The sequence below is a fragment of the Epinephelus fuscoguttatus genome, linkage group LG4 (genome assembly GCF_011397635.1).
Source record: "Epinephelus fuscoguttatus linkage group LG4, E.fuscoguttatus.final_Chr_v1".
NCBI classification, from domain to species: domain Eukaryota; kingdom Metazoa; phylum Chordata; class Actinopteri; order Perciformes; family Serranidae; genus Epinephelus; species Epinephelus fuscoguttatus.
Window position 1 is genome coordinate 30,211,129 of NC_064755.1, and position 26,218 is coordinate 30,237,346.

General features: G+C 42.1%; 1 protein-coding gene across 3 annotated transcripts in view; it reads left to right on the forward strand.

The window, feature by feature from the left end:
* LOC125887178 (cGMP-inhibited 3',5'-cyclic phosphodiesterase A-like) overlaps nucleotides 1-26,218 on the forward strand; it is a 124,408-nt gene that overhangs the window by 64,469 nt on the left and 33,721 nt on the right. For all 3 annotated transcript variants that reach the window (XM_049573821.1, XM_049573822.1, XM_049573820.1), the window contains 2 exons: nucleotides 10,692-10,952; nucleotides 13,995-14,152. In XM_049573821.1, coding sequence (XP_049429778.1) covers nucleotides 10,692-10,952; nucleotides 13,995-14,152 — 419 coding nt within the window. The remainder of the gene's footprint in view (nucleotides 1-10,691; nucleotides 10,953-13,994; nucleotides 14,153-26,218) is intronic.

A 26,218-nucleotide genomic window follows, 5' to 3' on the forward strand; every position in this document is an offset into this window, starting at 1 on the left:
ATTTCCTCCTTCATCAGTCTGCACCTCATTTATCGTCCACAGAACGAGGCTGCACGCCGACATTTTCTGAACAACATAAAACAGGCTGCAGTGAGAGTCTCTCTCGATGGGATATTTGCCGGTTGCCAACAGTCGGCCCACCTTTTAGTACCAGATCTGTGTGCTGGGTACCCCAACAGAGAGTGGACCAAAAATGGAGACGGTACAGAGCAGTTCCATTGGTACCATCCACAACTTTTCACAGTGGAAACTGAAAAAAAGCGCACTGAATTGAACCGTACTGTAGTGCTGGGTGGAAACGGGGCTGAAGAGGGGTGAGGAGGGTTGTGTTTTAACTGAGAGAAAAGGAGCTTGATCAGTGAGTACAGCTTGAGAGAAAGCAGGTCCCGTCTGCTGTGTGACTGTGTCTCACTGGTCTTCACTTTAACATGCATTTACGTGAGTTTTTGGGCTGGACGCAACAGCAGGGACAGCTCATGCCAGCTCTGTAAAGGGAGGCAAAGCGAACAATAGAACATAACATGGGTTATAGCCGGCCACTTCCTATTTCAAATTAAAGTCTTCGTTTCAAATTAAAAGCCCTCTAGCATATCATATACAGACCAGCCAAATACTAGGTTTTGACCTTGTCTTGTTTACCGAGACATCTGCCTTTCCTCCCAAAGACACACAGAGGCATTGCTGCCCAGATTATGGCCGGAAAAGCGGTTGTTTGTTATCAAGACATCGCTGATTTTCCTGCCAGGATTGTGCAACCCAGACGGGGTATTTCAAGCCAAAACATGATCTTCTACTAACCATAACCAGGTTGTTTTTTTTGTGCCTAAACCTAACCACACATTTACCACAGCGTTGTTGAAACTTGAAGTTTCAGTGTATCGGCTACGCAACTATGCAGAAACCTTCAATGGCAACATTTTGACTGTTTATGACGTGCAGCGGTAAAACACTTCTGAGATGGTGCCACCTCTCAGAGAGAAAGTGAGGAACAGAATGACATTTTAACTTGGTTTTGTTTATAGCATGGCTGTTCAGTTTACAAGATTTTTAAAAACTCGTGACTGTGCCCACTGTAGCGCTGATGATGGATGGATGTTTAACCACTTGTATCATGCGGTAAATCTTCACTCACTCATCGCCCGGCATCTGTTTTACCTCATGCATCTCTTTTGTTTGCCCCTGTCCTCTGTTCCAACAGCTCTTGCCTCTGCCTCTCCCGGTCTGTCTGTGTGTCTCTCTCTGATTTTTTTTTTTTTTTTATCTTAGTTGGCTCCTTTGTTGGAATCAAACACCCTGAAATATGTGGAAGGAAAAACAAGCCTCTCCTTGGAGATGAGATGGCTGCATGGCTCAGGGGTCAATTGGCTTGACCTTTCCCAGTAAATCTTTAATGAGGCAGTTTTTCTTTTTTGTTTTGTTTTGATCTCCCCCCACATCCCCCAGCACACCCCCTTTTAATAAAATATGTAATAGCGTGTAATTGTATCCTGGCTGCAGCCGAGGACCTGGCTCAGCACAGCTCCGGTCTGAGCTGACGGAGGGGTTGTGAGGGGAGACGGGGGTTGCGTGTTGGTTGGGAAGTGGGAAGTGCTGTGCTGCTGGGCGTAGTTTTGGCTGCAGGAGCTGAGGCAAGGAGCAAGGAGTGTCTCGGTGGAGTTTTGTGTTACTGTTGTGCTGTGATTCACACTGTATCACCGCTCTGTTATTCTAAGTGGAGACCATCACCATCTCCCGGGCTCCTCTTCGGCTAATCCATCTCGACAGATGTAATCAGGGCCATTACGCTAACTGTGCTGCCACTGAAATAGAAAACTGCACGGTAATGATTTTTCAAACATGCAGAGAGTTCTGTGTAAATGAAATCAACCTGAGAAAAAGTAATGGACTCTCTGAGGGGTATTTCTTTTTAATATATTCCTCGGCTTCTTGCTCAGCACATTCCTGTGTTTCTCAGAGTGTGAGGATTTGTGCGGAGGGTTAATTGCAAAATAAGCACAGCAGTGTGTGTATCTGTGCACTGTACGAAGAGTCGGAGTTGCTTACATTATTGAAATGTGTTTACTGAGAGAATCAAATACCTTTCATTCTCCAGCAGGCCCCCGAGGCATTTGTCCAGTCTCTAGCTCTCCTGTGGGATGCATTATATTCTCACCATTGCACAATTTTAAGAAGCCCACATATCACTGGTGTTTTACTCGAGGCTAAGAGGACTGTGTGTTTAGATGAGGGAGCTGAGGGGTTAAAAGTGCACAAAGATGGACCATCTTAGAAATTGCAAAAATGTGACCTTTCTGTCCGTGTATCTCATTAATAATCATCATTAGACAGAAGGATCAGCGTTTTGTTTGTTGCACCAAATGCACTTCATCTGTCTTCTGCAGAGTTATTGGCAAAAACATGTGGACACAGCAGGAACACCAACAAGCATATTTCAGTTGCTCAGCGCTGTTGCAACGGGTCGATGGATTTGTTTGTAATAAATTATGTTTGACATGAGAAATATACATTTTGTGTATACGAGCATGTGAAGTTTATGAGTACAAGTCTTGCAGATGCATGTATGCACTACAGAATTTAGGTTTTTGACGTTGTAAATAAGCTTTTGAATCAAATGCTCCTAGTCAGTGATCCCCACTGAATTGATCTGGTACAATATCTTCACTAAACCAGCAGTGAGAGTTACTGGCAGATATTATTTGGTTGAAGTTTGGTGCACATTACTGCAACTAAAACTACACTCCCAGCAGAGTGGGGCCTTGAGTACAGAGAAGCTGTGTGGACAAACAGCTTTTCACTCTTCAGGAGTGATTGCTGGTTTGTTTTGACTGGCCCTTGGTTTGGTTTACATGAACTGCTGCGAGGGTGTTAATCTATGGCATGTCTATTGACGTACTGTTCCAAGCTGCGTTCACACAGGCAATTAAGGCCATTGATCATGTACACTGTTGTTATTCATAGTAAAATGTCATAACAGAATGTTCATGCATGGTTTAGTATATGGCTGTGCTTGTTGGGGAGTCATAAAAACTGTTTATTGACGCTGGTAGTCAGTTTTATCAAATGTAGCACGTCAACAGGAGCTGCAGGCCTGTGACCAAATATCACACAGATTTGTGGTAATTTTGTGACCAGAGGTGTTGGCACAGGGGCCGGATTAGTAGCATCAGTGGGTATGTCAGGGGCTGGCATCAGTCGAAATGGGAACTTTCCTGCATTTCCTGCATAAAATCAGAGTGCCTCCTGCCAGTTAAATGCAAAGGATTGGCCAGCCACAAAAACACCAAATGGCTTCGAGCAGGAAAGAACCCACATGCTCCGAAAACATATTACTTCTTGGATAGTGAAAGGTCACCACAGTTAACCCGCAATGGCACAAAAATAGGCTCCTAAGTATGAAATATGGAATAAATATTTCTCTAAATGACTCAACTGCTAAGGTGCCCTTGGGTAATATATTTAACTGTTATGAAATTGTAATTTTCATTCACTTTTCCATCCCCAAGAGCACCAGTCCACAGGCTTAAGTACAGCTTATAGTGTTGTATGACTGCTTCATTTAGTCACAGGAATAGTTTGACATTTTTGGAAATACCAGGATTTGGTTTTCTTGCTAAGAGTCAGACGTGAAGATCAATACCACTCACATGTCTGTAAGGTAAAAATGAGTCTCCTGAGACCCAAGCTTTGGTTTGGGATATTTTCTTCTCTCCTATCTATTTGGGATTAGGAGGACATGATAGATACATAAAGTATAAAAAACGAAGCATTGTCTTTGAACAAGATTTTTATGACTTAAGTTTATTGAATTTCAAATTCAACAACACCAAACCACCTCAAAACAAAAAAAAAAATTAGTAGGTAAGGATTGAGTTAACCGTAAACTGAGGTAAATCAAAATAACAGTATTTACATGACATGTAAGTGAACTTGTCAGAGTCCAACCATACCACTGTTAAAAGCCCACTCACAGTCCATAAAATAGTGTCCATATAAATATTTCCTCCGGCTGCGCCATCGCCCCATCCACCCTCCTGCACTCAATACAATCCCAACAAGAGCTGTACACACTGCTGACAATATGTCTCTGTATGTTTACAAGTAACATATCAATATATGCACACCGTGTACATGGTACTTCCCAAAATCAAAATTACTCCCCCTATGCTCACACAAGTGCCTTCACTGGTCCCATTGTAGTGAGTGGAAGCGCAGAATCATTCGGGGACAATGGGTTTATCTGTAATAGCCACCAGTGTGTATGAACGTATAAAACTGTTTATTTTAATGTCTGAACAATGCTGTGCAAAATCAAAATTGCAAACAATTCCACATATCTGAAAAACCTGAATGAATTTTCCTTGCTCCATACTCCAAGCTAGGAATGTCCTTATTGTCTGTAGGAACAGCCTGTCACAAACTGGCCTCTGTGAAATGTTGCAATAATACAATAGCAAAGTCCCAGTGGCCTCAAAAGATTACTTCCTAATTTATTTGTTTTTTATTTATTTTGTATTCTTGCACCTTGACTACTGTAATGCACTGTTTACATACCTCAGGAAATCTCCAGTAGCTCGGCTTCAACCAGTACAGAATGCTGCAGCTCATATTTTAACTGGGACCAACCATAGGTCACATATCACCTCAATTCTTGTCCCCCTCCATTGGTTGCCAGGTAACTTCAGACTTGATTTTAAGATTCTTATATTAACTTTTAAAGCTCAACATGATTCAGCCCACAGTTATACAGCTGAGCTTCTGACTACCTATGCTCCAAGCCGTGACCTGAGATCCTCAAGCCTGCCCTCACTAGTCGTCCCTAGATCGAGGCTCAACTAGAGGTGACCGGGCATTTGCCATCAAGGCCCAGAGGCTCTGCCTGAGGATCATTGCTTTAAACATATTTTGACAGGAAAGCTTTCCCTTTGTACTTTTTGATTTGTAACTTTTGTGTTTCATTTCCTTTTGTTCTATTTTTGCTTCTGTTCACACTAACATTTTTTAAATTATTGTATTGCTATTGTTATATTTTCATGCACTATGTGAGGCACTTTGTAACCTTGTTTTGATAAGAACTATACAAATGAAATTATTATTATTATATTATCAATTAACAGCATCATAGCTTGTTACTGTTGCTAAAAATTTGTATGTCACATCAAACTTCAAACAACATAAGTTTTAACCATATATTTTGTGTCACTAGATGGCACTTATATGTCTCCCAGAATGAGGACTTTCAGCTGTCTAAAAGTAAACAGTAAACGAGCAGGATATAATATTTTAATTAGTGAGCTTCAGTGGTGCTTGTGGGCAGTTTTTGTTGCTTTTGGACAGAGCCAGTCATGCTAGGCATGTAGACATGAGAAGGGTATAAATCTTCTTTTCTCCCAGCAAGAAAGCCAAAAAGTGTATTTTCCAAAATGTCAAACTATACCTTTAACACTGTCTTAGTGTTGCTTGATCCAGACTGTGGGCCATAGTTGTTTTTCACTGTCACCAAAAGGCAAAATTTAAGTAAAATCAAACACCAAAAGCCTGTGTTAATTGTTAGTTAGGAACTTGGTTGATGAGTAGTTCGTCCGATGTGCCGATGTATTAATCTGACCAGATGAGGGGTTGTCAGTCTGTCACTCATCTGACATGCAGGCCTGCTGCTGCCAGCTGTTTTCACGGCCACCTTCTGTGTGTATGTTGTCTTTAAAAAGAAAGATTGATCCATCTCACTTGGAAACAGAGGCATGATGAATCATTTCCAAACCAAGGAAGCTGTTGTTTCGATGATCAAAGAGACAACCCTTTTTTCTTTTGCTCTATAATTTAGTTACTTCCTTATCTCCTCCGCACAACTCTGCGAGATGCGTGATCCCTGACAAACTCTGAAGGGTGTATTTCTCAGAAGAATCTCTACAGAGTTGAGTGTGAGCCAGTGGCAGACGGGTGTTGACAGTTCCCAGATGTGAATGTGTATTACTATGAATGTGGTAAAAAAAAAAAAAAAAAAAAGTGCATGTATGCTTAGGGAACCATTTAGAAAAATAAGTCATTAAACACATATACAGCCTCAATGGAATGTTAAAATACGTTGATCTTAATGACAGCGCTTAATGGAATTTACAAACACTGCAGATGCGTCCAAGAAAAGAACACCCATCGTGGTGCTTTCAGAAAAATATTAAGAAATTTGAAAAGCTCCATCATAACATCTGTCCAAAAGCTTTTTTCTATGATACTTTTGTACGTTTTTTCCCAGACAGGGGTCACTGTGTGGAGCTCGTGTGAGAGCTATCCTCTCAGCGAGGAAAGCCTGCCGCTACAGAGGTGGCTGCGGCTGACGGATGAAACTGATCATCTAACCTGACAGGAAATGCTTATATAACCTTATGGTATTATGTAACTTAGTCACAATTTGATCTTTTACAGGATGTCCATTGATGATTCTTAAGTTTTAGGTTGCAGATTGTTGGAAGATTAGGAACATCAAGACGTATCTTCCAGCCAAACTTTTAAGGGATACATAAAAACATGTGCCAGGGATGGTCGGGACGTTTCAGTCTTCATCCTTCCCTGCAGTTAGCTTTGTTTCATAGCTCAAAGCCCTCACTATGCGTCTCACAAACATTCTGTAAGGAGGATCTTTCAAGGGAGATATATTTTAACAGCACATTTTTGTAAAGCAGCATGCTGTTGGCTTTTTCTTTTAAGTCGCACACAGGTTTTGCCTTTTTTTTTGTCAGGCCAAAAGAATAGTACAAATTCAGTAGACGCAAGATCCCCACTGTGTCCCCAAATCTCAAATGCTGCCCATGCACCTGGAGTCTTTCACCACACTTTATTTTTCATGTCAGGTTTTGGGCATTAAGTGGCTTGCTCCCTGCGCAAAATCAAACCCAACCCATTCATCATTCCCTCCCCTTTCATGGCCACTCAGGTCCAACTTTTTTAGGTAGTCAAGCTTAGTGACGCAAACCTCGTCCTCCTTGCAAAGTGTGTGTAACTGTGTGCACATTTCTCTCTGTGCTGCACGCTCAGGACGATGCCAACGTTGCTGTATATTTGTGTGTCAGTCTTTGTCTTTGAAATGTATGTTTTAACTTGACTTTTGTGTCAGCTGTGTTGTGAAAACCAGGGGTTAAGTTTGTAGAGGTTGTTTGTGTGTGCACGCATGTGTCTTTGGAGATGCTGAGACAAGCCAGATGTTCTCCAGCAGCTATATTCTTCTTAACCCCCCTCTCTCTTTAGCAAACTCCTAAATCAGCCTGTAAATGAGCTGAGAGACAGGTGTTTACATCTCACGGTCACAGCATGCATTAGAGGAGAGTATAGGAAAGAGGCGAGGGAGGAGAAAAAGTGAAGATGTAGAGAAGAGGAGGAATGAGGGAGTACAATAGTCGCCTGTCCAGAAACGTTCCATCAGCCGTCCCACAGGATGTCTCCTTGTCTTTAAAAGAGATTAGCTCGGTCCCAGCGCTGGTCATGTGTCAGATTTATCAATAAATGTGTGTCATCATCACGTGTGGATCACCACGTGTGGAGAAATGCCCCTCACACCCGCTGAACACACAGCTTTTGTCCTTTTGCAGACCGGTAGGAAAATTGCTTAAATACAGTGACTTATCTGATATGACTAGGAAAATAAAATGCGAAACCCTCGCTGTTCCCACAAGTGGAAACGAATGAAAGGTGTTCACACATGTGTTGTTCAGGTCAGCCTCTTGCCACTTAGCCAGTGTAAACAGAATAATTCTGGGTGCCTGGCAGCTGGTGTCAAAGTGAAACAGACATTGGGGGAGAAAAATCAGATGACATTCTTTGGGGAAGAGGGAACTCGTGAGCTTATTAGATAAATTTGCTGGCAGCTGAGACTGACCTGTGTTTAGCTGTGGTTGTTCGACTGCTCTAGGCGCAGCAATTAAGAGTGGGTTGTGAACTTTTCACTTTACCCTGCAAAAACAAGGCCGGCTCACACTGCACCGGTGCCTTCAAAGCTGAGGGGCAGACGGTCAGGAACAGACGAGGGCTGTTGGCCGTCTGAAGGGGTCGGGAGTGAGGAAGTCAAAGGTCAGATTCTAGCTGAGACATTGCTAATGAGTCCATTCATTAAGCATCAAGCACTGCACAGCTGTGCCGAACATGTTCCGACCTAATGTTGTTGTTCAGATGTCTAAAAGGCTGCTAGTATGTCAACTCCTACGACTGTGAAGTACCACTCCCTGCTCCTCCTCGCGTTTTTGCTTTCTCTGAGCTAAAAGGAGCCATATAAGGTGTAGAATAAAGCCTTTGATGTGTGAGTGGATGTAAGTGTGCGTGTGTGTGTGTGCCTGCTCGTGCGTAGCTTGGTGTGATACCACAATTATAATACAGTTAACAAAGCCTGGCAGGATCTCAGTCCGACACTATGATTGAACATGTCTCCTGTAATAGTGGTCCAAAGTCAATCATCTGTTGTTTTCTTACTTTCATATTGTTGTGTTTGGAGAATTCTTTATACGTATCATTTGTTTTATTTTGTACCGTGCTGGGTTTTCCCTGAGCTAAGTGCACTCTCGGAACATGGTGTGGTTATGGCTGTATGAGTTCTCTTTGTCCTCAGATAATACATTCTCTATAAACAGGGTACAAAGCTCCTGATGAATGTTAATTTGTTCTCCCACGTAATTTTTAAAAGCAGAGGTAGTTTTCAAATCTGTCTTTGTTGTATTAGCTGTAGCTGTTGCTGTGATACGGTATTTTATTAGTAAAGAAAGACTAGTATTCCGGTCATGTGCTTAATTAAAGTAATAAAACTTAAACTATTAACAAAAGTTAGAGTACTCATAATGCAGGCAGGATGTCCTCCATAAGTGTTGTATCATTACATACTATTATATCTGATTCTTATTTCTGTTGCATAATTGTGCAGTCAGCATTTAACTGTAATAGCAAGCTTAAAATAAATGTTTCACTGCCCTCTCTGGTTGTTTAGCGTGCACAGCTTACCCAACATCCAACGTTATCACACACTGACATTTGGTTATGGATTTTCCACGTCGACATATGCCGTGCAAGGTACCTTGAGTGCGTTGGTTGTTGACAGGCTGCAATGCTGTGTCAACTTTTCCCTGTTGCATGCATTGTCCATTTTCAAAATACACTTCTGTTTCCACAGGAAATGTACAGTTTGCATACAGCCTCTTTCAAAATAAACACACTAAGTCAGTACAACATTGTGAAATTACGTTTTTTTCCTTCAGCAACACGTACACGTGGTTAGGTTTAGGAAAAAAAAGAACTTGCTTTGGCTTTATATTCAAACTGAAGGCGACCAGCAGTCTCCCAGGTGAAAGTCGATGGTTGTTGGTCTCATCCCCACCCTTCAGACTTCAGTGCCTTTTAACAATAACGGTGACGGCCACGTATCATGCCGACAATAAAGAATGGCTTTTTTCATTGGTGTCTGACACCACAAGTCACTGAACAACCATGCCAGTTTTCAACGACTTCGGGGGCCAACCACAGTCAGCATCACCAATGGTTGTTGTCATGATCGGCCAGAGGTGTGCTCTGTTGCATTTTTTTTTTTTTTATTTGCAACTGACAGGGATGTCATGGTGTACTGACATCACTGTATACAAGGTGAAAACAAGGGCTGCTGTTAGATTGCTCTTTGATGTTAAAGCTGCACCCACAACCTCATGCTAACTGGGAGCAAAATACTCAAACCTGCATTAAAGGGGCACACCACTTAAATTAAGAATTCAGTTATGTTTTACATGGTTCAGTTAATATCTGTGAACATAAGCTACTCTCTCTTAAAGCCAGAATCCACGCAGGTGAGTCTCAAACTTGTGATGACATCAAGTATAAATTCTGGAAGACACTGCTCCATTGGCGATGAATGGGAGCCTGATTTTGTGGACCCACAGAATGGTTGTTGTCTTTTTTTATACCCAAATGAGCTTTATTCTGTTGTAGTGTTCTCAGTTCTGAAACAGAAAATGTACCCATGTACTCAGAACATTCCTCTCAGCGTCACCTATGACATCCTTCCTGATTCGTTGTCTGTGGAGCAGCTCCAGACTTTACACCCTATGACATCACAAATTTGAGTTTTAGCTCTCTAGCTTCTGGATTTGGGAGAGTTGTTCATGTCACCTAATATTTCTGGACTGTCTAAGACCATAGCAATAACATATATGAATGGCTGTGTGCTATGTATGGCTGCTTGGCTCAGAGGTAGAGTGAGGTGAAGGTTACATTGGTGTAGAGTTTACAGGAAGTAGACATGCAATTCCTAAAGCAGATATATGCCACCCTACATCGTGCAAGAAGAGAATTCTTTGTGGATTCGTTTCTATAGGCAACACTTTTACTGTTAGATATATGAACCTTTATTTATGTGAAAACATTTATAAGTGCAACTTCAAGTTCAAATACCTTAAAAATGTATGTAACAATAGTATTTGAGTGAATACACTTACAATACACTGAATTTGACTTCTTGTTCTGCAGAGTAAAACAACACAAGAGATGCTCGTGTATCCATTAACCACATTACGTCCTCACACAGGAGCTGTGAACATAGTTCAGCACCTGCTCCAAATAAAACAAACACACCCACTATCAGACTCAGACATTATTTACCATCAACACACATTATTCACAGCAGCGACAATGTTTATGTCTCCCATCTCTGTCTCCCTGTGCCCCCACAGTCATCAGGCACCACTGTCATGGTGGACATAGCAGTGATGGGAGAAGCCCACGGACTAATCACAGACCTGCTGGCTGACCCCTCTCTTCCCCCCAACATCTGCACCTCACTGCGCGCCGTCAGTAACCTGCTAACCACCCAGCTCACCTTCCAGCCGCTGCACCGGCCACGCCCCGCTCCCCTGCTTAACCCTAGCGATGCCTACACCTTCTCCGACTCAGAGGAGGGACCCGAGAAAGGGGAGAGGACATCCATCCACAAGGTAACGGGATAAATAAAATCCAAATGTCATGATTTACACTTTACTGGTAAGATAAGCAATACGAGGAAGTCCAGATGAAAGTGAAGATATTTCATCCAAATATCAAAAGTCTGAAGTGTTAAATCAAAAGTAGTCATGAATTATTTTTTTCTTTTGGAAACGGCTGAAATAATCCCTAAATGGAAATGCAGTCCACTTTATTAAGGCCAAATGATTTATACACCACACAGCGCTCCACACACATGTTAATCTTTTAGCCCATGTTTCAGCTAATGAGTGCTTCCTGCTCTCAGAGCTTTTAGCATCAAATGAAGGAGTGTATTTTCATAGAGTTGAGTGAAGAAAAATAGAGCGCGTCTACTGCTCCGAGCACTGTTCTCCCTTTCATAGCCACAGCTGTGTCAACATGACAGATGTGCGGAGCCAGACAGTGCATGTGTGTATGTGAGTTGAGTAGAAGAGGAGAGGCAACGTGAAGGTGAACGCATCTCTCAAAAGGTTACGAAGAGGGACGAGTGTGTGTCAACAAAACCGGACCCCCCACCGCAATTTTGGATTCAGTTATTTATTTGAGGAGGATACCTCTTCTGGTTGTCTGGGAAAGCTGGCATGTGGTCGATGGCTGCCATGCCATCAAGCCATCGCCAGGCTGACAGGTGTTTTATTACATCGTCGGAACTTTGTAAAAGTAGCTAAGACAAACTGCGCCTGTGGAGTGGCCAGTGAGGCTGCATTCATTAAGACTCTGCTCCCCAGAGACGACGTGCTCGGCTCTAACTGCCCGGGAGGAGAATGGAAGGAGGAGTGAAGGTGGTTAGTGCGGGAGTGGAAAGCACTGTGCTTGCTTTTCTGCCTCCTGGCTAAGAGTTTGATGTCCATCGTTGTGCATACTGATGCCTTTCAAGCACTTTTCCAAAAACACATTTTCTGTCCAGCGCAGGGCATGTTCTCTGTGCTGCAAAAAAAAAGCCACTGCATTAGCAGCACATACAAACATCGGAAAACATGGACGACAAAACACATTACTAATAATGAAATATTTAAAGTTATAAATCTCACTTCTCTCCTTTAAACAGTTAAAGAGATGAGTCCAGTTACAGAGTTAAATCAGCCCTGACAGCAGCAGGGATCAGCTGTAGTTTTTCTTTTCCTTTGTTTTTTTTGTAAGGATGGCCTGGTTTTTGCCATGCTGTTGCCGGTGGTGATGTGTGTGTGTGTGTGTGTGCGTGTTTCTGCTTCTTGGTGTGTGTCTACAGGGCTTTCATGAAAGAAAAGAACTGTGGTGCTGCAAACTCAAACCATAGCACCATAATTCCACTTTCAAATCTCAGAGTTAGATGCACACATTGTAGACAACTGGGCTTGCTTGAGTTTCTTGAAGACATTTCACCTCTCATCCAAGAAGCATCTTCAGTTCAGAGAGCTAGGTTCAGTTTTCAGAGCTGAAGAATCCTCTTGGATGAGAGATGAAACATCTTCAAGAAAGTCCGGTTGCCTGTTTGTTTGTTCCCCATTAGCTTTTGCATTGCAGCAGCTATTCTTCCTGGTGTCTGAACAGTTACATAGCGACAACATACATTTACACTGGCGGCACTGTGGTGCAGTGGTGAGCATTGTCGCCTCACAGCAAGAGGGTTCCAGGGTGGGGGCGCCCTTCTGTGTGGAGTTTGCATCTTCTCCCTGTGTCAGCGTGGGTTTTCTCTGGGTACTCCAGCTTCCTCCCACAGTCCAAAGACATGCAGGTTAATTGGTGACTCTAAATTGGCCATAGGTGTGAATGTGAATGGTTGTCTGTCTCTATGTGTCAGCCCTGTGATAGTCTGGTGACCTGTGCAGGAAGTACCCCGCCTCACGCCCAGTGATATGTGGCCGGTTGCCGTTATAGTTTGGTGCCCGGCAGCATCAGGGGAAATGCAGCAGGACAAGGAGGAAAGTTAAGGTCCGAGTGGGATGGGCAGGAAGTTTGTTGTTGAAGAAAAAAAAAACTTCAATTCGTGGTGTCGGACGGACATAGTGCGTTTATTTTCTATTTTTAAATAAGACAATGCATGTAGCAGGCAGAACTTAAGACAGTGTCCCAGAATGTCAACAACCAACACACCCAGGGTACCTTGCATGTCGTGTGTGGACGTGGAAAGCCCATGACCAAGCACATCAATATGTGACGAGGTCAGAGTGAGAATTTGTTGGCTAAAATCAGAGCAGTTGCCTGTTTCTGGGGAGCTTTAATTAAGGTTATGGTAATACCAGATGGAGGTCATTGAAACATCCACTTCAAGTGACCCACACCAGCAGCGTGTATGAGTGTGTGTGCTCACATTCAGTATATGAAGCCTTGCTGTGAATGGGCTCATTCAGGATTCTGAGGCGATCTTTACTAGGTCACCCTGCAGAATACTGTGCAAGAGAGAGGCTGCCATGTTTAGCGCTGCTGTGCCAAGCTGCTGCATGGCACGGAGCAGATGGAGGCATCACAAGGGCACAGACCACTGGGAATCCCACAGAAAGAGCAAAGAAAAGGCAGATAAAGAAAGAGACTGAGAGAACGAGACAAAAGAGACTCACAGAGAGAATGAGGAGCAGACCGGCGCAGTCGCTATGATGAAATGTATCTGTGCAATGCAACACTGACGTTATGTCTAATAATGAACCATGAGGGGCATCACTGGCACACAGCTGTCTGCCAATATGACTGTGTTGATTCTCTTTGGATCCAATGAAGGAAAAAATTAAAGCGCCTCAAATCATGACAGATTTTCCAGGTTAAATCAGCTGCATCATTTGTTTCATCTCAGGCAGATTCAGTGAGAACAGCTGTCTCATCTAGATGATCAATTTGACTGCAGACAAAGCGAATAAGCAATAACCTTATCTCACAGGTGGGAGTGAGCCAACACAATTACAGCCGTGTTTATTTTATTCATGCAGTTTTTTATTGGTGAGGATTTTATTCATTTATTTAAAAATGTAACAAGAGGGGTTTTGCAGTCGTGCTAACTGTGTCTCTGTGTGTGTATTTTTCCTCTGTGTGTGTGTGTGCAGCGTCTGAGGCGGAGTCTCCACCCTGGTCTTCTGAGGAGGATCTCTTCCACATGGACCACCACCACGTCCGCCACAGGCCTGCCAACCATCGAGCCCGGACCCGTCCGAAGGGACCGCAGCGCCAGCATCAAACCCTACCATGAAGCACTCACCTGCAGGTACCTGAGCTACAGCTGAATGTGTGATGTCTAATTCTTCTCTCTGAGTAACACCTCTGCTGTCCTCAGAAACTTACTCTAACTTGTCCTCCAGTTTGTATCAAATGCATACCTATTTTTACATTATATTTGCGTGCCATATTATTTTTTCCCTTCCCCAGAGGGAGTTATATGAAAGGTTCAGTGTGTAAGAATTAGGCGGATTTAGGAGCCAGATTATCTGCAGAGGTCTCTTCCTCTCCAAAACAAATGGAGTGGGTGACTTAGGGTGCTTTCAGACCTAGAGTTGTCTTGCTTTGGCCTGAATCAGCGACTAATTTTGAATTAAAGTTGCATAATTGCCTACGGCAGCATTTACAAGAGGACCAGATAAAATGCCTTGCGTGAGAAAGCTGCTCTTGATTGGTCAGAATTTCCATGCAGGAGAAATCCAGGAAGTAAACAACCTGTTGAAGAAGAGTACACTTGCAAGATAAATGTGACATTTTCTAATGTCACAACGGAGGGACAACTACGCAGGTTGATTTTAGTGCTCCAGGACTGTAACATTCTCATGTTTAACCCGGGGCCATGTCATTGGTCCGACAGCCCATTGGTCCGACATCCCGTTGTTCCGATATGTGATTGCCACTTTCTTTTTCATTTTAACCCACACCATGATCTTCTCCTAACCCTAACCAAGTGGTTTTTGTGCCTAAACCTAACCAGACCTTAACCACAAGGCATCATGATGATTTCGGAACAACGGGACATCAGAACAATGGGTTTAATATGGTCAGAACAATGGGATGTCGTTGGACCAATGGGTTGTCGGAATAATGGGCTGTTGGACCAATGGGCAGTTCCCGTTTAACCCAAACTATGTGTCATGTGACTGCAGTTGGTTCAGATCAAGGTCGGAACACGTTATCACCACAAACGAACTGCACCAGAGTTCATTTGTAACCGAGACCACCTCCTCAACAAGGTCTCTGTCTGGTTGTTTTGGTGTGTACCCGAGTGTGATTGCTGTGATCACACCTGCCCAAACAAACCACACTTAGGGGGTAAATGAACTTGAGTTTGATTGAACTGAACCGAACAGGGAAGGTGTGAAAGCACCCAAATTATCCACAGAGGTCTCTTCCTCTCTAAAAAAAACTGACTCTGTGATTTGAATGGGTAAAAAAGCTGAATAAAAAACTTTCACTTTACAAAGCAGTGTTTTGCGGGCGCTGCTTGTCGCTAACTATGGTGGTTAACGCAAAAAAGCAAATCACCCTATCTAAAGCTGCTATTTGGTTTGTCCTTTCTGGACTACTGTAGAAACATGGTGGTGAAATATGCCAATCTTCATGGACGAGGACCAACTGCCTGTGTAGCCATTCTAAGGTAATGAAAAACACAATGAGTCATATTTTTTAGGTGATTATGCACTAAAGAAAACACACTTATTATATTCCATTTATGTCAATATATTGCCCTAACTCCTACACAGTGGAGCTTTAAAGGCGTTGTATGTAAGAATGCGGCCAAAACAGTTACTGCACTCAAATTCAGACTTACTGCCGCAAGTCGTCTCCGCCCCCCCTCCCCTACAGATTCGAGGTTGCTGGACAGTGGCACGCTGGAGACTGATATGTTTGCCCACAGGCGCCTGCCGTGGCAGGGCCGCGTCGCCGCGTCCTTGATTTTCCGTTTTCCAGCGGACCGTTTGTGCAAGTCCGGCTTCTCTGCTGCTAACGCTGCTGCCGGGATACAGCTGAGGAGGAGCCGGCTGCTAATGCTATGTACTGGGACACTGCTAATGCTGCTTGCCGTGCTGCTGTAGCTCAGTCGTAACTGTAACTGATGCTGAGACTCTACTGGTAGACGGCGGTGGGTGGCGCAACAGGCCAAAACACAAATTCAAAACATAAACATGATTTGCTGACCGTAAATTTTTTTTTAAATGCGAATATTCTGGCTGTACTATTGTTGTCGATGAGATCAGTATGTTATATGAACATTATTCCTTAGTCTCTGTGACATATTAGGAGGATTTTACGACTGTTTGCTTTAGATTTCTTACATATAGCTCCTTTAAGCAAAGCCCTAGAGTTTTGTATTCAATGTAACAACAATGCCCTACTGTGTAACACTGTACTATAGATATACACAACTGTGATACAGATGCTTTAAAGAGGACTCCTACAATGATATGCCACATCACTCTGAGGGTTTAGAGGTTTATTCCCAGCAGTTTGGCTGTAGTTATACCCATAGGCATTTCTAGCCCATTTTTGGGGGTGCTGAAGCACCCCTAAATTGAATCTCAGCACCCCCCAAAATTTGAGAGATTTTTTTTTTCTTACTCTATGTCCTTTTTTAACAAGCTAGAAAAATGTCAAAACCATACAGTACTTGGTTGAAACCTAATATTTTAACAACAAAAATACAGCCCACCCCCCGCTTCAAAAATGGTTTGATCCACCCCATCGCTCCCACCTTTCCCCAACTCGGGCTCTGAGTGCTCTGCACAGAGCAATGCGCTGCCTTCCAGAGTGGTGTAAGTACCTGGCTTAAACCAGGATATGTGGCACATTTCTTAACTTCTACCACTCAATACCAACAATATTATCATTACCAGTCCTCATTTTTGCTGCATTTAATCATAGGTCACTGTTTATGTTGTTAGGTAGGAGTTAGCTGACGTTTTTTCTAGCTAAGAAACGTTACAGGTGATCAGTACCACTGTCCTCTGTTTGAATTGGAATGAGAGAAGCTAGCTGTTGTGTCATGTGCATGTGTTAATATTAACCCTATGGGCCTGAACAACGCATAGTGCGTCCAAATTCACACCTGTTCTTCTCTATAGTTTTTCTCCGCGACCGTGCGACATAGTGAGAAGCCACGCATATCACGTGAAACAGCAGAACTGTAGCTTTCCAATAAGACCAAGACCATTGTCAATAGTGCAATGTTTTCACAGTGAAAAAAAATGATAAAGTTACACTAAAATTATGTAGGCAAACAAAGCTTACATACAGTTTGCACACACATTGCTCTTGGATGGATTACTCGCAAATGCACTGTGCTGTCATCCCATCACGCTATAAATCCAGATCATGTGTCTACAAAATAAAAACCTGACGAATTTCTTTACAATCCATTACACAGATCTTGTTATCAGTCACTTCATATAGTGAGGAATATCGTATCTTACCACGTCTTAGGCTTGTGTGTGTTTCTCCCTGTCTATCCACACTTGTAGTCCGGCTTTCAAGATGCAAATATCTCCATATTGTCCAGTTGACACTCCATCAAACTTTGTATGACAAGACCAGCGCACTTCATCTTTGCGTACCCAGACAACTGCAGCCTAATTATGCATGCTGACAGGGCCGTAGTCACCATATATTTTGAGGGGACATGTGCCCCCCACCAATACCCAACTTTTTTTTTACTGCAAACAAAGTGTCAAATATTATCTTGGAGGACATCACTGCACTTGGTTGACTATTTTTCTATGATCTTAGATGTAAATATTGCATGTTTCTTTCAGATAAAACACATTTTTGACTTGTGAGTGAGTCAATGGAATTTCTTGCAATAATGAAAAAATACTGGCAATCATGTCCGCCTGGCACAAACCACATGTTTTGGACAGCTGTGAAGTGACAGAATGTCCCACCATCATGGTTCTTATATTGTCAGATTCCAGAGAGTCTCCTCTCTTCATATATGGCAGAATATGTCTTTTTCCAACTTGCTATGCTGAGATACATGTAAAAATGTAAGAATTTAGGCACACAGATTTGTTTTTTTTCATTGACATAAAAATTAATATAAAATACAGGCACATAGAAGGACATGGAATGATGGCAAATCTGGCAAATCTGGCCTAGGGCCCATTGTGTGTGTGTGTGTGTGTGTGTGTGTGTGTGTGTGTGCGTGTGCGTGTGTGTGTGTGTGTGTGTGCGTACAGACAGACTCATCATGGATATAAGATTGTTTTTTCAAAAAAAAAAAAAAAGAGCCAGGTTCAGGTAAGAGTGTAAGATCAAATGGTCTATCTGTCTAGAATGATGTTGTGAGTTGGATCAATGTATCAGTTTATATCTCTTATTAGATATAAAACGCATTGTTTGGTTATTTGCCTTTTTTTGGCCCAAAAAGTGTTGTGCTTTTCTTTCACAAATGTGGGAATGAAATTGTGTTAAAATGTACAAAACAGTGAAATTTATCTTGCCTGGCCGGGCAGCTCTCTGGGTGCTCAGCACCTCTAAACCTCTGATCCTAGAATCGCCCCTGGAATACCAAAGACAGCGTGAGTGAACAGTAATGGCGGAGCAGTTCAGGAGAGGATGTGTGTGCAGTGGGAGCCAGAATGGAAATATGCCCCACAGGCGAACACATTAACCTGAATAACTAAGACACACATCATCTCTCAGCACAGTAGTGCTGAAGATAGCACGAGACTCAGGCGACACAGAAGTAGATCTGTGTGCATGTGATATCATTTTTACTTTATCTTTTTGGTAGTTTTTTGGGAATGTTGTGCGACGGAAAAGGTTGCGGGTTTGTGTGCATGAAAGCGTGTGTTGGTGTGGTGGGGTTTATGCATGGATGATTTTTGTTTTGCCAAAGCTGTTGAGAAAACCTGACCTGGTTGTTCCATTGTGTTCAGACAGGACTAATAAACAGAAATGTGAAGACACGACAGGCACATATTGCTTAAACACAACAAATAACTGGGTTTGTTTCTGCTGCTGCTTGTTTTGCCAGTAAATCACATTGATGCATTAAATCTAGGATAAATACTCTAATTTATTAGAGTAGTTATGATTACTAAATGAAATATTTCAGCATAATTTACTGTGATCAGCTCAGAGATTGCATTCCTTACAATTACACTGTGATTACTGTGACGTTATGTTTGGATTATCTTAGAGCCACTCTTGTTTTTAATGAATTTCAAAGAGGTAGAAAATGAAGGTTCAAGCTTGAGAATCTTCAGCTGTGCATGTTCGCGTGTAGAGTTGTCGTGCATACAGTGTTCTCATGATGTGGATGCACAAGCAGCACTAGACAGCACGTGCTCCCTATCTTTAAAATATTAACTACGTCTCGACGAGAAAGAGTCTCTTCGTGTTTCATCCACCTTTTTCAGTTTCTCCCCTGTTGAGTGTGTGTCACGGGCATGAAAGTCTTCAGATGGAGATCAGCATTTGTCTGCAAATACAGACGCTTCTCTGCGTCTCTGTGCTGCCAAGCCACGTCACGGATGCTTGTCGTGTGCCAGATAGTGGGACAGTTAGTACACAGTGGAAGATTGTGTATATGTATGTGTTTGTGTCGTTGTTCAAAGTTAGTTGAATTTTCGAATATTGCAAAAGAACTTTTGTCAGATCTTTAAACTGAAGATAACCCTTAATTATTAATTTGTAGAAGAACTCCAGATAGTCTGATGTTTGACTCAAAGACACGCTGAAAACAGCCTTTCAACACTTTCAACTGACGATAACCTTTGTTTTGTTCATTTGTTTGGAGGTGTCGGTGCAGACGTACAGAACAACAACTCACATATATCTTGTTTCTCCCTTTCTGTATCTATGGCCAGTGTTAAGAAATCTGTCATTCAAATACATGAGGATTTATTTCCGAACTAAAAAGCCCCAAACCATCAGTTTCCTCAAACCTCATAAAGACAGAATGGTTTTCACTACAGGCTTTGTGTCTGATTTAAATCACCTCGCTGACGTACTTACGGGACCCGACAGTGAACTTTTAGAAAAAAACAGACTCACTGCTGTAAAATGAGGCATGACTCTGCAACTGCACGGCCTATTTCCCACCTCTGATTAACTTAGAAATTAATTTTGGGTGGATAGTTTTGCAGAAATGTGATGTTTCCAGAATACTTGCCATGTTTTTTTAAGTTTGGAAAGTGAGGCAAAGACAATCACAGAGGAGCAGGTGGTACATTTGTCCAATCAGGTGTACAAAGGGTTTATGTTGGTGGTTAAGTGATGGAGGGCACTGGATCATTGTACGGAGTATATTTACTCATGTACAGCTAATTTGAAATAACGTCTGTGTCAGGAAAGAGACCAGCCTGTGTTTAGTTGTGTATTGCAAAGTATGTTTGTTGTGAGGAGATTTGTTTCATGAAGCCATAAACTGATTATGGCTGCACTGTAAAACTGAACTGTTCCCGTAAAAACACGTGGCTCCCGCCTTCCCAGCGTAATTGTTTAAGCCAAGCTCTCTGGAGAGATGTGCTGACCAGCCAGCCAGACGATGCCTGCAGCTCATGGTAGAGAGACACACCTATAGTATTTGTTCAGTTTATGGTCATTATCTGATAGTCATGTGGTGTTAGATTCAAAGATTAGGTGCAGTAATATTTCAGTGGCTTTCTACCTTGGTGGCAGTGGTGGAAGAAGTATTCAGACCATACTTAAGTAAATATATCATATGATTTAAGGATGCACCGGTATGGATTTTTTCAACTGATACCGATAACCGATAATTATCTGCTCCTCATGGCTGATAACTGATAACTTCACATTTTTGTATTTTAAAAAGAAGGGTATAACCTGTAGTTTATGTAGGCTGAGATGTAGTGAGAAAATATTGCTTATTTAATATTGCGTACCCCTGACCCAACCAAATCAAACAGACATCACTATTGCTAACAACACAAAAACAAGTAACAGTTCTCGCTAACTACTTGCTAACTGGCTCGTAACTATGGCTAGTAACTATTAATAACAACAATAACAATAGAGTGGAGCCTTTTAAAAGCTTGGTGTTGGTGATGTAAGCCGCTTGTGCTAACACTCTGGAAACGGTCCTTCAGCGCTGTGTCTAACCTGTGTTGGGTGGTCGGAGATCAGACCCTCGGCGCAATCCTGTTGTCTTCCTCTGGAACTGTGAAAGACGTCAACATCGTGATGTCATGTTTTGCCCTCTAGACAGCGTGCTGCAGTTGTTGTTCTTCTCTGTGTTCATTGGTGACTCACAAACCAAGTTTAAAGGTACATGTACCACCACCCACTGTGTCGGGTGTGTAGATGTAACTTGTGGACGCTAGTGTTGTCTGCATCATGTTGATATGAAGAGGCCCAGACCGTAGACAACTGACAGCAAGAGGTAAAAACAAAATCCTCCGTCAATTACGACCATATAACTCGAGCCCCTACACAAATGAAGTGACACAGAAATATGTTAGCATATTATACAAGTTAAGGCTAAAAAATGAACTTAATGAGCTTAACAGCGCTAGAACACGGAAGTTACTATGAAAGCAATGTCTCCTACCTCTCCCGAGAACTGCCCATTGGTTCGACAGCCCATTGGTTCGACATCCCATTCGTCCGGCCATATTAAACTCATTGTTCCGAAGTCCGTTCTGAAATCATCATGATGCCCTGTGGTTAAGGTCTGGTTAGGTTTAGGCACAAAAACCACTTGGTTAGGGTCAGGAAAAGATCATGGTGTGGGTTAAAATGAAAAAGAAAGTGACAAACACATAAGCCGTGAACCTGCTCCGCCTCAAGCCGGTCGCGGTGCACCATACGCCCGCCACGAGCCATTCAGCACCGCGGACAGTCGGACTAATGGGATGTCGAACCAATGGGCTGTCGAACCAATGACATGGACCCCCTCTCCCATGGAGCACAACAGCAAAAGGAGAGAGGTAAGGTGGGAGACACTTCTTTATAGGTGGGGTACACCCAGAGGTGAACAGAGGAGTACAGATACTGAGTATCTGACATTCCACATATTGACTATGGCAGTATGTCAGGTAATAACAGCTGAAATTTTTTTTTTGTGGTATTATAATACTAAATATTACAAATGTACATTTGACTTTGTTACACATAATACTGCTGTTACATAGATGCTGCCTTTGTTAAGTCAATGAAAGCAGTCTGGCTTCATATTATTGGCACTATTTTGGCTATAATTTTAATAATCGGAATAATGCATAATTATAAAAATGTCCCATTGCTGGTTGATAATTGATCAACTTGATACGTATCATGCATCCCTCATATGTTTGTAGCATCCCTGTCCTGTGAGAATCATATATCCCTAAAACTTGTGTCAGCTTTGTGACAAGTATTTTTGAGTTGATCCGAGAGGCGAACAAGTTTGTTTAGCTTAAGACAGAGGAGAATTTTCTCAACACGTAAGGAAAACTTCTTACGTCTCTTATTCACAACACAACATTCAATATCAGGGCATTTGGAGTTTCATGGTTTTCACTGTCAGGAAAAATTGTAATCTGGGAAGTAACTAAAGCTGTTGAATAAATATATTAGAATAACAAGTATGATATTACCTCTGAGATGAAGTGGAGCACAAGTATAAAGTTGCATACAAGGGAAATACTCAAGTGAAGTAAAGTACAAGTACCTCATATTTGTACCTGAGTAAATGCACTTAGTTGCATTCCACCACTGCTCATTGTCACATACAGCAGGTCTTCTTTCTGAATGTGTTATATAAAGGGCAGGTCAGTGTGCAGCTGCATCTATCAGGATGGTTCACATGAGGAATCTTCAGTAGCTGCCTGATGTATTAATCTTTGTTATTGTCAAAATAATGTGTATGGAATATGAATTGACTCCTGCAGAAATCTGACCTTCCTCAAGAACCTCTGCAATGTGTTTAATGTACAAAGTCCTGCTACATTTGGTCCTGGGCTGTTTTTTATGGTTTGGCCCCTTCGTTCCAGCTACGGGAAATACTAATTTTACAACATGCAGTGATATTTTAGACAATCGCTTGCTTCCAACTTTGTGGCAAAAGTTTGGAAAAGGCCATTTCCTGTTTCAGCATCGCAGTGCCCCCGTGCACAAACAAGGTCCATGAAGAAATTGTTTTCGGGGTTTTCCTCCACAGAGCCCTGACCTTAACCCAGTAACACTGTTTGGATGAATCTGAATGCGGGCTTATCTCCCAACACAGTGCCCAACATCACTAATACTCCTGTGGCTGAATGGGAGACAATCTCAGTCGTCAGGTTCCAAAATCTTGCGGAAAGCTTTCCCAGAAGAGCAGTGACCGATATAGTAGCAAATTAATGCTCGTGGTTTTGGAATGACATGTTTAACAATCACATGTGTCATGTTCAGAGATTTGATCAAGTACTCTGTTCCAGTTTCCATTCTGGCCGTGTGTTGTTGTCAACAAATCAGTAACTGAATATATAAGATAACATGTTTGTATCTGTCTCTTGAGCTTGCAGCGGGGGCTGAACTTCTCAGTCCTGCAGAGCCAATTGTGAAAAAGGACTTTTGCACATATCAGTGTGTGCACTGAGTACATTCTCTGCTGACCACTAAGAAAGCACTTTACCTGCAGATTTTGAGGGTTCAGTTGAGATGATTTAATAACACTCAACAGCTCTTCAGTTATGTGTCTCTGTAGTCACATACGTAGACATCTTTGAAGGGTAGAAATGCTTTTATAAAGCTCTTTGTGACTAATACAAACTCTTACTAATGAAATAGTTTAAGGTGAGACATTGTGCTTTTAATTAATTACACAAATCTGTAACTGAACAATTAAGTATTAAGATAAAAATACATAAGGAAAGTAAAATGTTATCACAGGGCAACAAACTTTTATGTAGCTTTGGTCAGTGAGGAGTCTTCAATAAATATTGTGTACAACATAACTGTCACACTGTGTCTGCTAGATGATAAAAAGCTTGTGGTTTGTTTTTATTCTGTCATAAACAATCAATACATAACACACTTGTTAAAAATATTAAAGCAACAAAACAGAGGGAAGTGAATTAAAAAGAAAAACTGGACATGCAGAGACAAAAATGAAAAATAAAAGTGGAAATTTACACTTTTGTTTCTTTACTTTTTATAAGGTAAATGTTGATTGCACAATGTAACAGAATATCAACACCACCTGCGTTTAAACTGGTTCGCTACAAGCCTCATTTTTATGATGCAATTCTGTCTATCACTGGGTAATTCACAGGAAAATGAAGGCTCAATTTACAGTACAAAGGAAGTGCGTCAACTATTGCACAACCAAAACAGGAAGAGGATAGCCCTTTTGTTTTCTCAGTAGCTATCAGTAGGCTTACTGAGATTAGACAGGCCTTTGTAGAGGTAGTAAACAATGCATGCTGGTTAGATTTGTGTCAGACTTCATCCCTACTCACTCTGACATCATGCAAAAGTGGACAACGATATTCTCTCGCAATCAGTTTTTAGAGCCAGGCACTGCAGTTACTCTGCACCGACTGCAAGACCCAGGGCATGATGGGAAATGCCTGGCTCTCACCAGAAACAGCTGATTGGTTTAGATGTCGACTCAACAATATGATGTTTTAGATAAACTTTTAATTTTTTGTTGAATTGGAGAGATTCATTCATTCATTCATTCATCTTCTAACCGCTTCATCCTCCTGAGGGTCGCGGGGGGGCTGGAGCCTATCCCAGCTACATCGGGCGAGAGGCAGGGTACACCCTGGACAGGTCGCCAGACTATCGCAGGGCTGACACATAGAGACAAACAACCATTCACGCTCACATTCACACCTACGGACAATTTAGAGTTACCAATTCACCTAGTCACCAATCTGCATGTCTTTGGACTGTGGGAGGAAGCCGGAGTGCCCGGAGAGAACCCACGCTGACACGGGGAGAACATGCAAACTCCGCACAGAAGGGCTCCCACACCCGGGATCGAACCGGCAACCCTCTTGCTGTGAGGCGAGAGTGCTAACCACCACACCACCATGCCACCCGAATTGGGGAGATTTTAGTTTTTAATTCTTATAACGAAATAGGCGACATGTTGTGTGGCTGATGGTGACATTTAGCAGTCAGAGAGACTTAATACATTTATATCACAGATCATAAACTATACTATGTATATTAACACTGTAAGTTATTAATCACGTTACTTAATTACCATAAAACTTCGATTAAAAGCCTAGTCCCAATTAAACACCCGGTCCCTTTTACTGGCTCGGTGCGGCTGCACATTTTGACAAATAAAGACCTGTCTCAGTTAGATGCCTGGCCTGGTTGCCAAGCAGTTCATTTTTATTATAGAAGTTCTTAGGATGTATAAAACCAGGTTGTTGGCTACCTCAAATTATGTGTCAGTTACCCTGTAAATTATTCATATTGCTTTAGTCCGTAAGAGTCCTCAGATCAAAAGAATCAAAAGAGTTTTTCATAGAAATTAATACAAGTTGTGAGGATTGTTTTAACAGGATAAAGTGGTGTTGTGTCAATACGCCTGGTGCCGTAATCCTCGAGTATTGTAACTCACACTCTTTCTGTCTGTTGGAGCGAGAGCAAATTAATGCTTCAGTGTTATTTTTAAACAAATAATATTCATTCTGGTTTAAATAAACAATTTCATCGTATTTCCCATCTTTGCTGAGCAACAGCATTGTGTGAAAGGAATTAAAGGCCTGTTCCAAATACAGGCCTGTTGATTTCAGTAATTTAAGCAAATAATAGCCTATTAAAACTTAAGGTACTTAAGTATTTATTAACACAAAGTCTTTCGAGGAATAACGTAACAGATGTGAGGTCCTGACTAGACTATATCTGACTGATCTTTAATGAAAAGTGTTGTCTTGTATTTCGATCCTCTGTCTTTGACGATCAGACTGATGTTTTTAACGTATTCATGTAGTTTGACTGTGGCCACAGGTCTGCTCAGCTGGTTTATAGACAGCAGCGAACTGATACGATGCTGATTTACATGAAAATTCAAGTTGAATGGAGGTTGAACCATGAACAGAAACTACAGTAAGAGGCTGCTCTGTCATAATAAAAACAATTAGAGTCTGCAAACAAACTGATATATGGGTCTGATAACGCTTTAATAAATCAGAATCAGATCTAATAGGATGTGAGTGTTCCTGTGACTTCCTGTTCAGACTGAAGGCTGCTGGAAACTATGGGGAAACTTGACCGCAGCTTTTTGTTACCGCCCCCTGCTGCTGCTGCTGCTGCCGCCTGCTCATGTCCACTTTCCAGGCGAGGCGCAGTTCATCCCGAACGAGTTTAATGATTGTCCCGAGTTACTGAAAGTATAATTACAAGTTCT